The sequence below is a fragment of the Jaculus jaculus genome, chromosome 3 (assembly GCF_020740685.1).
Source record: "Jaculus jaculus isolate mJacJac1 chromosome 3, mJacJac1.mat.Y.cur, whole genome shotgun sequence".
NCBI classification, from domain to species: domain Eukaryota; kingdom Metazoa; phylum Chordata; class Mammalia; order Rodentia; family Dipodidae; genus Jaculus; species Jaculus jaculus.
Window position 1 is genome coordinate 144552953 of NC_059104.1, and position 16063 is coordinate 144569015.

The 16063-nt window shown below is 38.0% G+C and overlaps 1 protein-coding gene across 10 annotated transcripts in view; it reads left to right on the forward strand.

Moving 5' to 3' along the window:
• The window catches only part of Akap13 (A-kinase anchoring protein 13), a 283132-nt gene that overhangs the window by 200035 nt on the left and 67034 nt on the right, over positions 1-16063 (forward strand). For 6 of the 10 annotated variants that reach the window (XM_045145632.1, XM_045145633.1, XM_045145636.1 and 3 more), the window contains 5 exons: positions 4000-4373; positions 6782-6835; positions 9844-9909; positions 11555-11744; positions 15401-15509. In XM_045145632.1, coding sequence (XP_045001567.1) covers positions 4000-4373; positions 6782-6835; positions 9844-9909; positions 11555-11744; positions 15401-15509 — 793 coding nt within the window. The remainder of the gene's footprint in view (positions 1-3999; positions 4374-6781; positions 6836-9843; positions 9910-11554; positions 11745-15400; positions 15510-16063) is intronic. The other 4 variants (XM_045145638.1, XM_045145639.1, XM_004658170.2 and 1 more) reach the window with 2 other exon arrangements.

Genomic DNA, 16063 nt, shown 5'->3' on the forward strand with positions numbered 1-16063 from the left:
TTCGTGTGCAAAGCTAACTTGTAAGAACATAGGGCAAATGGAAACTAACTCAGAGTTTTTGTTTCCTGGGAAGCCTTTCTCAGGTATTTTAGAACAAGTTTGCCACATTTTGGTTATTGATGTCCATTCTGTTTGTGTCCTGGTATTGTTTTGAGAATTAGAAATACAGGCAACCAAAGGTGGGTTGTGTGTGGGTGTGTGTGGGGGGGGTGAGTGGGTGTGGGTGTTTCTCAAGACTGTTGGAAAAAATAACCACAAACTGGGTGGCTTTAAAAACTTTATTCCCACATTTGCGAGGTTAGAGGTCCCAAAGTCAGTATGTCAGTGAGCTGGCTTTCCTCCTGTGGGCTATGAACAAGCATCTGTTCCATGTTCTCTGCTGATTTCTGATGCCTTGCCAGTCTCTGCTTCTGTCTCATACCATACTTGTCCTGTACTCTTGTCCTCTGCATCTCAAAAGGTCACCACTCATAGTGGGCCTAGGGCTTACCCTACTCATTTTAGGACCTCATTTTAGCTAATTATGGCTGGAAAACCCTTGTTGCCAAACAAGGTCACATTCTGAGGATATGTATTTCTGTAGGATACTGTTTAACCCAGTAGAGAGAACTAAGACATTTTGGAAGTGGCCTCCAAAGTTTATAGTTATGACTGTTGTAGGATTATTATTTTTACTTCAGTCCTTCATTAATTTAAAAAAAGCAGTCAGGAGCTAGGAGATGACTCAGCAGTCAAGAGCATTTTTGCTGCTTAAGAATGAGTGTCTCCTGGACTAGAAACCATCAAGTTGAATTCCTCAGAAGCTTGGTACGGGATAGAGGGTTGGGGTGAGGAATACTAGAGAATTGCTGGAGTTCATTGACAGCAGCTCTTGTTATGGGAGAGATCCCATCCAAAGAAAGTACACAGTTGAGCAATAGAGATGGGTACTCAACATTCTCCTCTGGACTCCACACACATCTACATGTCGTATACTATACACAAATTACTAAGTTCATTCGTTCACACCTTTGAGAGAGTCTCATGTTACCCAGTCTATCCTGCAGTGCCTAACCCTCCTACCTCCATCAAGCATGTGCTATCACGTCTAGCTGATTATTTTTTTAAATACCTATTTTACTTTAGAATTTACTTGATGAAAGAATTTTGTTTTGTAACTTGACCCAGTGAAAGGACTGATCTTACTGACTTTAAGACTATCCTCATAGACTTGTTAAAGTTGATTAAAATAACACAGTAGGGAATTTGAATTGAAACAACCTCGATTCTGCTGCCTGCTCCAAAGTACAAGAGTCTATTAGACAGTCTGGGTCTCGAGTTTCTTGAGTTTTCCCAGTGAGCTCCTTGGATTTCCTCAGCTCATTGCATACATTATGTTTTAAATTTATTTTTATTTATTTATTTTTCTTTAAGGTGAATTTCCATACACATGCACCACCTTGTACATCTGGTTTTATGTGCGTACTGGGGAACCAAACCCAGGTCCTTAGGCTTTGCTGGCAAGCACCTTAACCACTGAACCATCTTCCCATCCCTTTCCACACATGTAAACAATTTAGGACAATGGCTTCTTCAGAGTGAAGATGAGCTCAAGCATAAAAGACAAAAGATGATTTTAACAGGTAGTGTTAAAATGTTAGTAAAAAGTATTAGTTTTAGTGGCTGGAAAGATGGCTTAGTGGTTAAGGCACTTGCCTGGAAAGCCTAAGGACCCAGGTTTGATTGCCCAGTTCCCATGTAAGCCAGATGCACGGGGTGACACATGTGTCTGGAGTTCATTTACAGTGGCTAGAGGCCCTGGTGTGTTCATTCTCTCCCCCTTCCTCCCTCCCAAACAAATAATGAGTAAATAATATTTTTTAAAAATGTTACTTTTAATAAGAAGTGTTATATTGAACCTTTAAAAAGACTCCTAAGTTCAAAGTTTGTTTTCTATTCCAAAGCTGAAAGAGCTCATTAGTTCTCCTAATTTTTTGATTTTTTTTTTTTTAATGAGAGAATTGGCATGCCAGGGCTTTCAGCCACTGCAGACAAACTCCAGATACGTGTAACACCTCATACACATGCACCACCTTGAACAAATATATTTTCATTTCTTTAAACATTTATTTATTTGTTTGTTTGTTTATGGGGCAGGGGACATACCAGAATGAACTCCAGACATCACCCATATTGTGCATCTGTCTTTATGTGGTTACTAAGGAATCAAACCCAGGCCATCAACCTTTGCAAGCAAACAAGTTTAATTGTGAAGTCATCTGCCCTAGCTCCTATTTTCACTTTTTTTTTTTTTTTTGGTTTTTCGAGGTAGGGTCTCACTCTAGCCCAGGCTGACCTGGAATTCACTATGGAGTCTCAGGGTGGCCTCGAACTCATGGCAATCCTCCTACCTCTGCCTCCTGAGTGCTGGGATTAAAGGCATGTGCCACCACACCCGGCTGTTTTCACTTTTAATGAAAATATAGCATCAGCACTGGAGAGATGGTTCAGTGGTTAAAGATACTTGCTTGCAAAGCCTACCAGCCCAGTTTTGATTCTTCAGTACTCACATAAAGCCAGACTCACAAAGTAGATGCATCTGAAGTTAGTTTAGCAAGAAACCCTGGTGGGTGCTCACATATGCATATGCATGCATGCACACATAATAAATAAATAGAAATACTTCATCAAATAGCTAATTTAGTGATATTTTGTTACAAAATAATAACCATGCCTTTTACTCATCTCCACTTTCTTATCCAGGGCAATGTGCAGGTACTAAGAGACTCTAACATGCATGCCATCTTGGGCCACCACTTGACCAGTCTGAGCTTTAATTTTCTCATCTGTAAAATACTTGCTTTTCTGTAGATTTGTATTAACATGAAATAGTACAGTTGTTTTGTGAATAATAAGTGGTAATATTTATTCTTGCCACATGTAATTGAGCATGTGAACATAAGTCTCTTACGTACTTAAGTGTTTTTTTTTTTTCATTTTCATTTATTTACTTGCATGTTTGCATGCACACACACAGGCACTCCAGGGTGTCTTGCTGCTGAAGACCAATACCAGACACTTAAGCCACTTTTAAAATCAGATTTATGTGACTGACTTGGTAATTGAACCTGGCCCTTCAGGCTTCACAAGCAAGCAAGTGCCTTTAACCACAGAGCCATCTTCCCAGCCCCTTTTTTGGTGTTTTGTGTAACATGAAATTGAACTCCTCTTTTCCTCACTGGCCATGTTACATGTTTGGTGTCTTTCAGCAAGTAGAGAATGTTAGGCAACTAGGAAGAGGTTTTCATAATTCCTCCTGGGTTCTAGGGGTTGGCCAGATTGTCACTTTATTAAAGATCACATTGCCAGGAATATCTCCTGCATCATTCACCTTCATAGCACTCAGCCAGTTCTCAGTGAAACAAGAGGTAGTAGCTTTCTTCCATGTCTGTATGTGTCAGACCTTCAGTGGAATGACAGAAGCCACTTGACCTGTTTTCAAAGGGACTTTTAAAAATCACCTTGTGGGCTGGAGAGATGGCTTAGCGGTTAAGTGCTTGCCTGTGAAGCCTAAGGACCCCGGTTCGAGGCTCGGTTCCCCAGGACCCACGTTAGCCAGATGCACAAGGGGGCGCACGCGTCTGGAGTTCGTTTGCAGTGGCTGGAAGCCCTGGCGCGCCCATTCTCTCTCTCTCCCTCTATCTGTCTTTCTCTCTGTGTCTGTCGCTCTCAAATAAATAAATAAATAATGAACAAAAAATATTTAAAAATCACCTTGTACTTAGTTTTGATATCTTAACTTTTACTGCCTGTTGTAGTCATGCAGAAATCATGTTTCTTCTAGTGTGGTACCTCTAGTCAGAGGACTGAAAGAGGTAAACCAAGAACATCTTTTATTAGTGGACAAAGAGCTTTGAATGTAATTACAATCATGCTTCTATGAAGCTACTGGCTTTTCTTCAATAACTGTAGGATTGGTCCTGCTGGCTTCAACCCTATGTGCTTTTTCTTTGTTTACAGCCCAAGGATGAACAGTTGGTCTGTGATACCACAGGATCCAGTTCTTCTACTGATGACACAACTTCCTTAGATCAGCAGTCTTCTCATGGCAGTGATCTGTCACTCCCTCACATTTCAAAGTTAAATAGGCCCAGAGATCATCAAAACTCAGATGGCTTCTACAGTCACAGGCCAGGAACTGATGAGAGTCGAGAGAGTGAGAGTGAGCCTGCTGGCTTAGGTGAAATGGAAGAAGAAGAAATGGACAGTATCACCGAAGTGCCTCCAAATTGCTCTGTTCTGAGGGCCTCCATGCGTTCCCTGTCCCCATTCCGTAGGCACAGTTGGGGACCTGGGAAGAATGCAGCCAGTGATGCAGAAATGAACCAGCGCAGGTAAGATGGCCTGCTCATTTAATGTCTTATTGCCTGTTTTCTTTTGCAGTGGCAAGATACCCTGATGCACCTATACTTACTCTCTCAAATAAGTAAAAGTAATAAAAAAATATTGGAGTAAACAGTTCCACATCAATTTTTGATTAAGAAATGAATATGAATTTATAATCCTAACATATCTGAGTTATACAGTATGTGCTGAGAATTAAAGCCATTTTTGTAATGCAGAAAATCTGATGATGTCTGAATTGTCAAGTGTCTAATGATCATGACATACAGTAACACTGTTGACATTTTCCCATATGTCATATATTTGGGGGACTTTTATAAGTGTGATCCAGCTTTAGTCCTCAGTTTGGCAACCGTCTGCAAATGGGATTAACTTCTCACCACTGGCTGTCTGCTTGAGTTTAGCAGGCTTTACAAGTGCCACCATGCCTGCTGACTTGCCACCAGAGTGACTCTCTGAGGAAAAGGTCTTTCAGCTAGTAAAAGAGGGTGCAGAGAGTTTTTTTATTTTGTTTTAATTTTTGAGACAGTTATGTTATGTAGCTCTGGCTGGCAGTAAAACTAATGGCAGTCTTTCATATGCTGGTTTTGTAGACGTAAACTACCACGCTTGGCTACTGATAGTTGTTTTAAATAATTAATGTCAACAACTCAGCTGGAGTAATTACTTACTTATTTTTAAAAATACTCCTTTAGGGCTGGAGAGATGGCTTAGCAGTTAAGGCGCATGCCCTCAAAGCCTAAAGACCCAGGTTTGATTCTCCAGGTCCCATGTAAGCCAGATGCAAAAGATGCACATGCATCTGGAGTTTACTTGTGGTGGCTAGAGGTCCTGGTGCGCCTATTCTCCCACTCTCTGTCTGTCTCAAATAAATAAATAAAAAGAAATCTTTTTTAAAAAATTCTTTACTTCCTTATTATATTATGGTTATAGTGCATGTAATCTTAATCACATTTATCACTTTTTTTTTTAATTGGTGGGTGGAAGAGACAGAGTTCAGTAGCTGAGGCTGGCCTTGAACTCCTGATCCTCCTACTGCTACCGCCCAAGTGCTTAGATTATAGGTCACTACCACTATGTCTTGCTCTTCAGTTACTCTTTTAATTAGTCAGTAAGTATTGAGCATTCATTGTATTATGCCAGGCACTGTCCTAGGTTCAGCAAACACACAAAAAAATAAGATAGCAGTCCCTGCCTTCATGAAACTAAGACTAAAATCTAGAACTTAGTTTGCTAATTTTTTCAGATTTCTTTCATAGCACATTACCTCATTTGGTCTTAATCCTTACCATGAGTTGGGCATTATTTTCCTCATGTTTGCTAATGAGAAGACTGGTGCTATATTTTATATCACTTTCAGTCAAATCCAGGTTATAGGTCTTGTGGTGAAATGCTCTTGTATAATATATATTATATTTTGTGGTGCAGTTTGGGATACTAGTATGAAAAGTAAGCAGTATTCTTTAACTTATGTGTTGTATTCATGTCCATTAGAATTCCAGGTTATAGAAAAATCAGTTTCTAAAGGCATTCTGTCCCAATTTTATGCATGCTGCTCTTGTTGACAGTAGTAGAAAAAACATACTGATGTTGGACATGATCCCTGCTGCCTGAATGCTCTCCCTGAAGCAAGGGTAATTATTTGATAGGACTTCCATGTCTTAGTTTATAATAACATAAAGGAATGAGAGCTTTTTGAAATAAATAGTACAATTCTTGTTATCACCTGCTGTGGATCCCTTTGTCATGACTTATTTAAGAGCCACATGTGTGTGGATCATACAGCTTGGATAAGGAAATTGAAGCTCATGTTTAATAACATGCCCAATATTACATGGTGATCTTAAGACTGATCTAAAACTAATACCTTGTTACCTAAATCATTTGTATTTTCAACCTGTGTGTTATGTATGGGATTGCTTGTTAGGGCATAGTATAAAGGATTATCTTGCACCTTGTGATAAAATGGAATAGAAGTTGGGTTTTAATTATTTAACAGTTTGACTAATTATTACAATATTACTTGCATATTGTGTGGCCTGAATTTGAAAGAGTGAAGGAACCCCTCTTAAAAGTTTGGCCCTTTCTGTTCTGATCTTTTTTTAAATAGTACGTTTTTTCTGATCCACTTACTATTCTAATTTAACCAACTTCATAATTTGTCATCTGATTAACTTCTTGGAGCAAAAAGGGAACAAAGTCACACACACCCCACACAAGCCTTTTTGTCAGACATTTTTGGTTCTTATATTTTCCTCATTCTTTCAGTTTCTTCTATGCTGTGCTATTTGTCCTTAACGATTATGTCTCCTTCCAGAGTGGTCTCTATTTGTGTCATACATTTGTATCTCAGTTTGGTTCACCTGCATCACTGACTTCTTCCATCATTCATTTTCAGTTCAATGCGTGTTCTTGGGGATGTTGTCAGGAGACCTCCCATTCATAGGAGAAGGTACAGAGTTCATTAAATTGATAGACTAACCATGTCATCGTTGAGTATGTACTAACAAGCATTTCATTCTGCTTACCATTTGGGACAACATATTTTTAAATAGTCATTTCTAATTCAGGCAAATAAAATGTAGGTATTTATTAGTTGCTTATGTCCATTCCATATTAAGTAATTTCTTTAATCTAAAACCTGTTTTTTCATCCTAAGTCTAAAATATTATACATTTTTATATTTATAAAAACACATACATAGTCTGATGACCTTGGTAATAGGCTATCACCTTATTAGAGTTCAAATTTTTTCTACATTGTGCCAGCTAATGGGCCTTGAGGAATGCATTTTATTTTTGATTTGTATAAAAGAGAATACCCACATATAGATGTGTTCTCACATACAGGTTCTAAAATATGTTCAACACATTCTTTAATAATATGATGAAATTCTCAAGGGCAGATGGCAGTTTCTGTTTCTCTATTGACGTATTTGAGAAAGCATTAAATAAAAAGAAAGAAAGAAAAATATTAAAGAGGCAGAAGCTGGTCTTTGTCTTTGAAATGCTTACTTATTTATCAGGTAAATGAAGCTAAAGTGGGGACATTATTTCTAGTGAAAAAGTACAGAATTGTTTAACAATTCCAAATACTAAGTTTTGTTTTATTGTTGAGATCACAGGGACTTTTTCTTCCATTGTTTGTGATCCTCCTCCTTCATCATTTCAAGTGGGATTTTGGGGAGGAAGTTGAACTTACACTCAAATTCTCTAATGAACTTTAAATGATCATGACTTTGGTTAAATGTCCTTTTCAGTTGACAGTATGTAAAACTTCTAGACATCTATTTGTCCAGCTTTCTAGTAAAAGCTCTTTATTAAGGACTTATTAAGAGTTCATAATGACAAATTTCTGGGTACAGTTTAGTTAATTAGCAAGTATCATAACTCTAGTTACACTTCATCTTAGTGAAAGTTATTTCTACATGAAGGGCATTATCCATAATTTTAAATTTATAAAATTGAAACTTTCCAATAAGACTTAATGGGAGAAGTCTTTTTTTTTTTTTTTTTAAACAAACTCTAGAACTTCAAAACCTCAAAGCAAAAATACTCTTGAAGCTGGGAGTGTGGGTGTCTGCCTTTAATCCCAGCACTCTGGAAGGAATGGTAGGAAGATTGCCATGAATTTGAGGCCACCCTAGGACTACATAGTGAATTCCAGGTAACCTGGGCTAGAGTGAGACCCTACCTCACACACACACACACACAAAAAAAAAAAAAAAACCCCTCTTTAATTATGACAGAAGCCAGAAAAGACAGACCACATCTAATAGAACATTTGCAGCTTCTTGGATCCTTAAGAAAGCTACCTCCTGAGTCTCCACTTGTTCCCCTGTTCGTCATATTCAATCGTTTCTCAGTCTTTCACATCATGTTCATAAGTCTGAGAGTGAAGGGGATACTTAAAACTCAAGAAAAAGGTCATTTTTGAGAATGATGATTTGTCAAAGTGGATTGAGTTATTTATTGACTGGCCATACTCTGTTTTTAATAACAAATTGGACATTTAGGCATAATGTGCCTATCTATTCACAGTTTGGAGATTTTAAATTGTTATTTTAAAGATTTCATCTTAGAAGAGTCCTAGAAAAAACTACTGTAACATCCTGCCATTTTCTTTATCTCTTGTCTTCTGCCCTAAATTCCCAGTTGGCCACCAGGAAAGGAATTAGGAGAAAGAGATAAATGTTTTTACTATCTACAGGCCTCCCCACCTTCATGCTGCAGCAGGGAGCACAGTGGCATTACTGTTATCCAGAAGCTTTCCCCCACTTTTCTAAAAACAGTAACAAAAGCATATCACTTAGAACTTTAAGGCCTGAGTAATTTTTAGATGACAGTTTTTGTTAACCAAAAATCCTTACTTGAGATAAACAGATATTCTGCCCTCTTGATGCAGTTCCAGTCATAGAGTACCTATTTATTGTAGTATTTATTTAGACAGTCCAGCCCCACATTTTATGCCTCTGCTGTACTGGGATAAACACAGATGTGAATAATCAAATATGTTCTATGAATGTTGGGGAAATTAAAAGGCATCCTCTCTCAAATAGACAAAAATAAAATAAGAATTTTTAGCACTAGAGAGATGGCTTAATGGTTAAGGTTCTTGTCTGAAAAGCCAAAGAACCCAGGTTCAGTTCCTCAGGACCCATGTAAGCCAGCTGCACAAGGTGGTACATGTGTCTGGAGTTCATTTGCAATAGCCAGAGTCACAGACATGCCCATTCATTCCCTCTCTGTCTTCCCCACCCCTCAAGTAAATAAAAACAAAATGAAAGATATATTCTAATTTAGTGCTGCAGATTCAAAGGAATGTTCATTATCATTAAAATGTAAGGCAATGTGCCATTGTTGTGTTTCTTAATTAGTGGATGAGCTTATGCAGCATCTTTTGTCGGTGGGTGTGAATGTTGACTACCATATAGGACTTTACGAATGGTCTGGTCTAACTGGATCTTAATGGAAGCACATGAAGGAAAGACAACTGATGACTCATCAAGTACACAAAGCACCATTTTTCTTTCTTCCTTTTAGTACAGGCTTAGAGATAACTGTCCAAGGGTCATGTGGGTCACTGGCATGTATAGGGAAATTGTCCCAGTAGTGGAAATTTGGGGCTCCTCTTTGAGAATATCTACAGAAGCAGCCATGAGTGGGGTGACCTCTTTGCCAAGGGATCAGTAGAAGGAATTCTTGGGTTTGGGGTTAGACTGTTTATGCTACAAAGATCTTACTTAGTCTTTTCCAAAACATTGCCTTCTAGATGGACATCAACAAAATAATACTGAGTTTCTGTAGTTCTTTTTCCAGTCTTTTTCTAAATTCTGTGTTACATTCCTAATTTTTTTTTGATGGTTACATAAGTCTGTCTGTATGTCCTTTCTTTTTAAACCTAATAATTCCAACCCTTTTCTCCCTCCATTTCTGTTTCTGCCTTTGATGTCATCTCCAGTATGAGCTGGTGTCCCTCTGGTGTGCAATACTCGGCTGACTTGAATGCTGACTTTAATTACAGAAGGTATAGTATTGGTACTTGTCCAGCCACCAAATGGGGAACCATAAAATATGACTTGTGGCTTTTGGCATAGAGCTGGCTTCTTTGGCTGGAGTGCATGTGGGCAGCCTGTGCTGTCTGTGAGCAAGTGTTCTGCCTTTTCGATGAGCAACTCTATCTAGCCCAGAAGGCATGTGACTTAAGAACAGAATATATCCCCTGCTGCATCCTATTTGTCTCCAATGGCAGTCCACTGGCATGTTTTCTGCATTGATTTGTCTCTGTGCTATAGCGAACCGTGCCTTTCTTTGTTTTGGTCTTTCCACATTCACAGATTGTAAGAAAAACAATGAGAGAAGCCACTTGATTTTTAGTATGGTTCCAAATCAAACCAAGGTCTTTAGGTTCCAAATCCAGATTTCTCACCATTTTATATTCTTTCAGTAAAGCAGCCAGATTTAAGTATTAAAACATGTTCATGACTAAGTTTTGTGTAAAGCATAAAAATGGTTTTCTCAGGCTTTTCAAATAATTCACAATGGAAAACTAAATTTCTTCACTAGACACTATTCTTGATCCTTGTACTGAAAAAGAGTTTTACATTGACATTTAGTTGCAGTCAGTTATGATTTGTATTGTCATATTGAAATAAGAAAAACAAACCTGTTGAAAATAGCAACATATGGTTTTAGTTCATAAGTAATTTATGAAGAAAAAAACTCAATAGCCCTTCTGGGCTGGGATGTATGAAACTTAATTGTAGCATTTAACTACATTTTTTCTAGAACAAAGGTAACTGCATAGTTTCTGTATGCCCTAGAATATAGTGCTAGCTGGTTGTTAACTGAGAACATGTGCTACACTGTATTCTAAGGTCTTGCTTACTTGAGAGAAGTTTTTACTATAGTTATTAGAGGTGTGAGTTACTCTACCTTAGCACTCCAAAGAAGATAGAGAGGGCCAGTCTCCCTTTGTAGCCTCTTGGCTTACAGAAAGTAACCACAGAATTATAACCAAGAAATCCCTTTTAAATATTCTAATCCTTATTTGCTGCTTTTTTTCCCTTTTGTTCATATCATTAGTATCCATAGACTTTCATTGTCTGTGATCTAACATTTTAATATGCCTGTCTGCAGCTAACACTTGTCAGGAAACTTGTAGTAGTTGCTGTCTGACCTGGCATGCATGGAAGCTCATGGGTGAGACTAGGGATTTCTGGGTGTAAGTATACTTGTAAAGTTGTCAGGGTCAGCTGGAATGTAGTTGAGTGTAGTTATAAAGGGCCATATAATGAACACACAGGCAACTTGCCCACTTTGCCCATACTTTGTGACATTTGGTATTAACTGAGAGTTTGGCAAGATTAACTATATCCCATCAATGAAAAACACAAAAATAAAAGATAAAAATGATTTGTCTTATGGTGTGTGGAAAAATTCAGTAAATGATCTTAGTTCAAAGACTGAGCTAAGTTAAATGAGGTAAGGAAATACAAGTGGCCAGTGTTTTCAGCATCCTAACACTACATGTGGTAAAGGTAGGTGGTACTCACTTATTCTGTGCCTCATAGTCTTACTAAGAGAGAATTAATGTACAAACATGGGTATTTTTTATCCTTCCACCTGACACCTACAAATAGACTGAATTAACTCTTGGGCTCTGTGTTCAGTTTCAGTCTGGAAGGCTTGACAGGAGAAGCTGCTGCTGTAATCAAGCCATGTTCATCTCTACAAGTAAGCTCTGCAAACTCCAAAGAACTCAGACACCCTTTCAGTGAGGAACGGGGAGACTCTTTGGGGTCACTTTCAGAAGAACATCTGGAGTCAGACCGGAGAGAACATAGGATGTTTGATCAGCAGGTAAGGCTGAAATAGATATTTGTTGCTAATTTGGGGCAAGATTAATTCTCAGAGTTTGAACTCAAGATACTAAAGTATGATCTCATATTTGGAAGGGAAGACTTTGGTTAGTGTAAAACCAGAGCAGTGACTACTAAGCAATTAGATAATTTACTCAGTTTGATACAAAAAGAAGTTTATAACACTAAGCATTAATCAAGAGTATCGTCAGTCTGCACAGACTTAAATAATCCGTCAAAGTAAACATTTAGAATTGTGAAGGTATTCAAGTTGTGTGATTTCATTTCTTCTCTGTGGTGTACTTTAACCATCTCAGTAGAAAATTGAGTCTTGAAGTATTATTACATGCCATTATAATTTTTTCCAATTTGGAAACACATGTTCCTTGGTTCTCCTTCTTAGAAAAAAATATTTTTTATAATTATACATATATATGTGTGTGTGTATATATATATTCCCCCCCCCCCAAGAATACTGTCCAGGAAATGACTGTTGAATCAGTCTGCACTTCCATATTCAGTACTGGTATTTAACCTTGTACTTCATGGATGCTAAGCAAGTTTAGTGCCTCTGCTGCCACCCTAGTCCAACTAATCCACTCTTGTCCCTGCTAGAATTCTCTAGAAAATGTCTATACGCCCTTGCTTTTTCTTTGTCACCTCTTAATCATCTGTTAATTTCCATTGCTACCACTCTGACAATGGTCTACCTTGTCACACGTATCAAATGACTTTCTCTTAGTTCTCATTAGTTTTGATCTCTGTATCACTTACCAATTTTGCTAAGCCCTAGGGCAGGTTTTGAGTTGAGAATTTGCTTTTGTGGTGTTCTACTCCCCCCCCCCCCCCCCGCTCCTCATGGGAGTTCTTTGATATTGGTATTTCTTCCTGACTTTGCATTAATTTCTGGAAAAAATTTAAAGTAACTTAAAGTTCCTCCAAATGAAGCATTTTTTAAACAAGCAAAGTACACCAGCCTATGTCATTGGTGATGAGTTTTTTTGTGGAAGCCTAATGAAGCATTTCTTTGTTTATTTTTGACAAGGTCATACATGTATATAATTATTTTGATCATATTCACCTTAAGAAAACATTTCTGATTAAAGAAACAAATATATTAATATGTTCACTGGCTTGATGATTGGGATTTTGTGTACAAATTTCTTTATTGCACTCAACTGTATCACAGTGACATGACCAAATGAATGTGCCACTATGCAATTACCTGAATAATGAATGTATCATTTCTGCCACATGTAGCCTGAAGAATAGACAATTTTATAATTTAATCAAAATTGAAGGTCTAAAAGTTACCACTTAAAAAATGTTTTTCCCACCAGGCATGGTGACACATGCCTTTAATCCCAGCATTTGGGGGGCAGAGATAGGAGGATCACCAAGAGTTCGAGGCCACCCTGAGACTACATAGTAAATTCCAGGTTAGTCTGAGCTAGCGTGATACCCTACCTCAAAAAACAAACATACGAAAAAATACTTTCCCCTACTTGTCCTACTGCTTTAGAAGTTAAGATGTCTGGGTATGCTTGTGGACTTCTGTAATGCCAGCACTTGAGGCAGAGCAGGAAGATCATTGTTTCAGGCTAGGTTCTGTTGCACAGCTAGGTGATGATAATAGGTATGGAGGAAATGTGCTTAGTGATATTATCCTGGTCAATGGAAGCAGAAAACAACAGGAAGGATTTTTAGGAAGCTGCTGCTAATTGCAACTTTAATAAGAATAAACAGCTCTTAACACTCTGAAAAGTAAAGTGCATTTCAGGCCTACAGAACCATTTGGAAACCATTTGTAGTTCCACAGAAATAGCAGAATTAGGGTCTAGAAAGAGTGCTTAGTGGTTAAGGTGCTTGCCTGCAAAGCCAAAGTACCCAGCTTTGATTCTGTAGTACCCATGTAAGCCAGATGCACATCATGGCACATACATCTGGAGTTCATTTGTGGCAGCTGAAGGCCCTGGTGCACCCATCCCCCCCCCGTCTTTCTCTCAAATAAATAAATAATAACTTTTAAAAAGAAATAGCAAAAGTACAAGTTTGAGAACAGAGTTGCAGACTTGAGGCCAGTTGACCATTGGATTTAATCTCAAGCCCTTAAGTGTAAGTGCTTCTAGTCCCCATAAATGAGTTCCCTAATGCCATGTAATTGTTGGCTAATGCTGGTGTCACTACTTCTTTCTGTCTTTAAACTGGAAAGGCTTTCATAAAATGAGAACATTAAAATTTTCTTAATATTTTGTTTTTTTTTAAATACTGGGGTTGTGTTTGTTTGTTTGTTTGTTTGTTTGTTTGTTTGTTTGTTTTTCAAGGTAGGGTCTCACTCTGGTCCAGGCTGACCTGGAATTAACTATGTAGTCTCAGGGTGGCCTCGAACTCTCAGCAATCCTCCTACCTCTGCCTCCCAAGTGCTGGGATTAAAGGCGTGTGCCACCACGCCTGACTTAAAATACTGTTTTTAACACCTTTTCAGAGACTGACATTTCCAGAAATGAGAAAGATGGCTCTGTCTTTGAGCAATTAATTACCACTAATAATATTTCTGACTTAATTTTTGACATTTCTAGATGAACATCAACATTTTAGTGCCTTAGTGTGCATAACCTTCTTGCTTTTCACCCATAGGTCATCTTGTAGCAGCCTTAGAGAGGGTATTTCTGCTGCTTGTATCTCCCTGATCTAGACAACTTGCCTATAGCCAACTTCCTGTTGAAAGCCTGCTTTTCACTGAGGTCACTTTGTAAGGTCTAAAAGTTGTATTTAAAAACATAGCAACTATTTGCCTCAGATTCCATGGTTACACATATGAGGTGCTCTAAATAAGCAGAAGTCTGCGGCCCAGTTAAGTCCAGTGCCTGCTAGCAGTCAATTTTTATTGTTTCTCTTTCAGCATGTGTTAGTCATGAGGAAGCAAATTTCATCCTGTGACATGAAAGGATTAATGATAATTAACTTTGGCTGATAGAATGAGCTCTCTCAAAACAAAAAAGGAGGAGAGTCTCTTATCACCAGTAGTGACAGTGAGATGTTTAGCTTGTATATTTGCTTATATTATATGGCCTTGAAACTGCTATAGATTTAAATTGCCAAATCGCCAGTAATACTCTCAGCTGAGAAAGTTAGCAAATGTAAGTCATCCTTGTGTTCATGTAAAATCATCGTAGAAAGAGGAAGTGAGAGCACTTTTCCACGTGCACTGCTGTTTTGCTTATGTTTTTTAAACACTTGAGTCTCGGTTTCCAACTCTTGAAAATCAGAGTATTACTACTATATATCACTACACTTCTGAGGGTGTTTTGATTTTTGAGGACCAGCACCATCCACAGCTGATGTGTTCCTGTGAAATAACTTTTATTGGTTGCATATCTAGCATGTATTTACTAAGCACTTACTAAGTTTGGAACAGTGGGTACTGTGACAGATAGAAAACCACTGCATTGATGAGTGAATACTTTTTTACTGTTCTAGATGAAAAAGTTAAGGCTGGAAAAAGCTGAGTAATTTCTTAGACGTTGAGGAGCAGAGGCAGACTGGAATCCAGTTCTTTCTTCACTTGCTTGCAACTTAATCTAAATTCTGGTCTTATCTGTAAATATTTGAATGTGTACTTAGAAACTCTTTTTGACCTTTTTTTTTTCCCCATAGACATGTCATAGATCTAAGCAGCAGGGATTTAATTACTGTACATCAGCCATTTCTTCTCCATTGACAAAGTCCATCTCATTAATGACAATCAGCCATCCTGGACTGGACAGTGAGTATACTAGTTTTTAAAAATAAATAAATATATCTTAACCATCTTTCTATCATTTTTTTTCTAATTTTAAAGCACTATAACATTTCCTGCTTATTCTCCTGCACATGTGGCTTAGTATATACACAGAAATGTTAATTCCACCTTTTGCTACCAAAAAATTCCTTAATAAATTATAGTCATTATATACTTTTTATTGTTTTAATTTTATTTATTCGCTGTATTATATGTGTCTCTGTGTGACCCAGCACATATGTGGAAGTCAGAGTCAACTTTTGGATCAGTCCTTGCCTCCCATCTTATTTTGGGGACAGGATCTCTGGGTATTCCCAAGCCCATTGATTCAGGCTCTGATAAATCCTCCTGCATCTGCCTCCCTTCTTGCCATAGGCTCACTGGGATTACAGAAGTCCATCATAGCTTCCAGTTTTTATGTGGATTTGGGGGATCTGAACTCAAGTTCTCAGAGTTGTATAGCCAGTGCTTTTGTCCACTGGTCCATCTCTCCTGCCCACACGTTCATTATGTTCTTGAGTATATATATATATAGAACA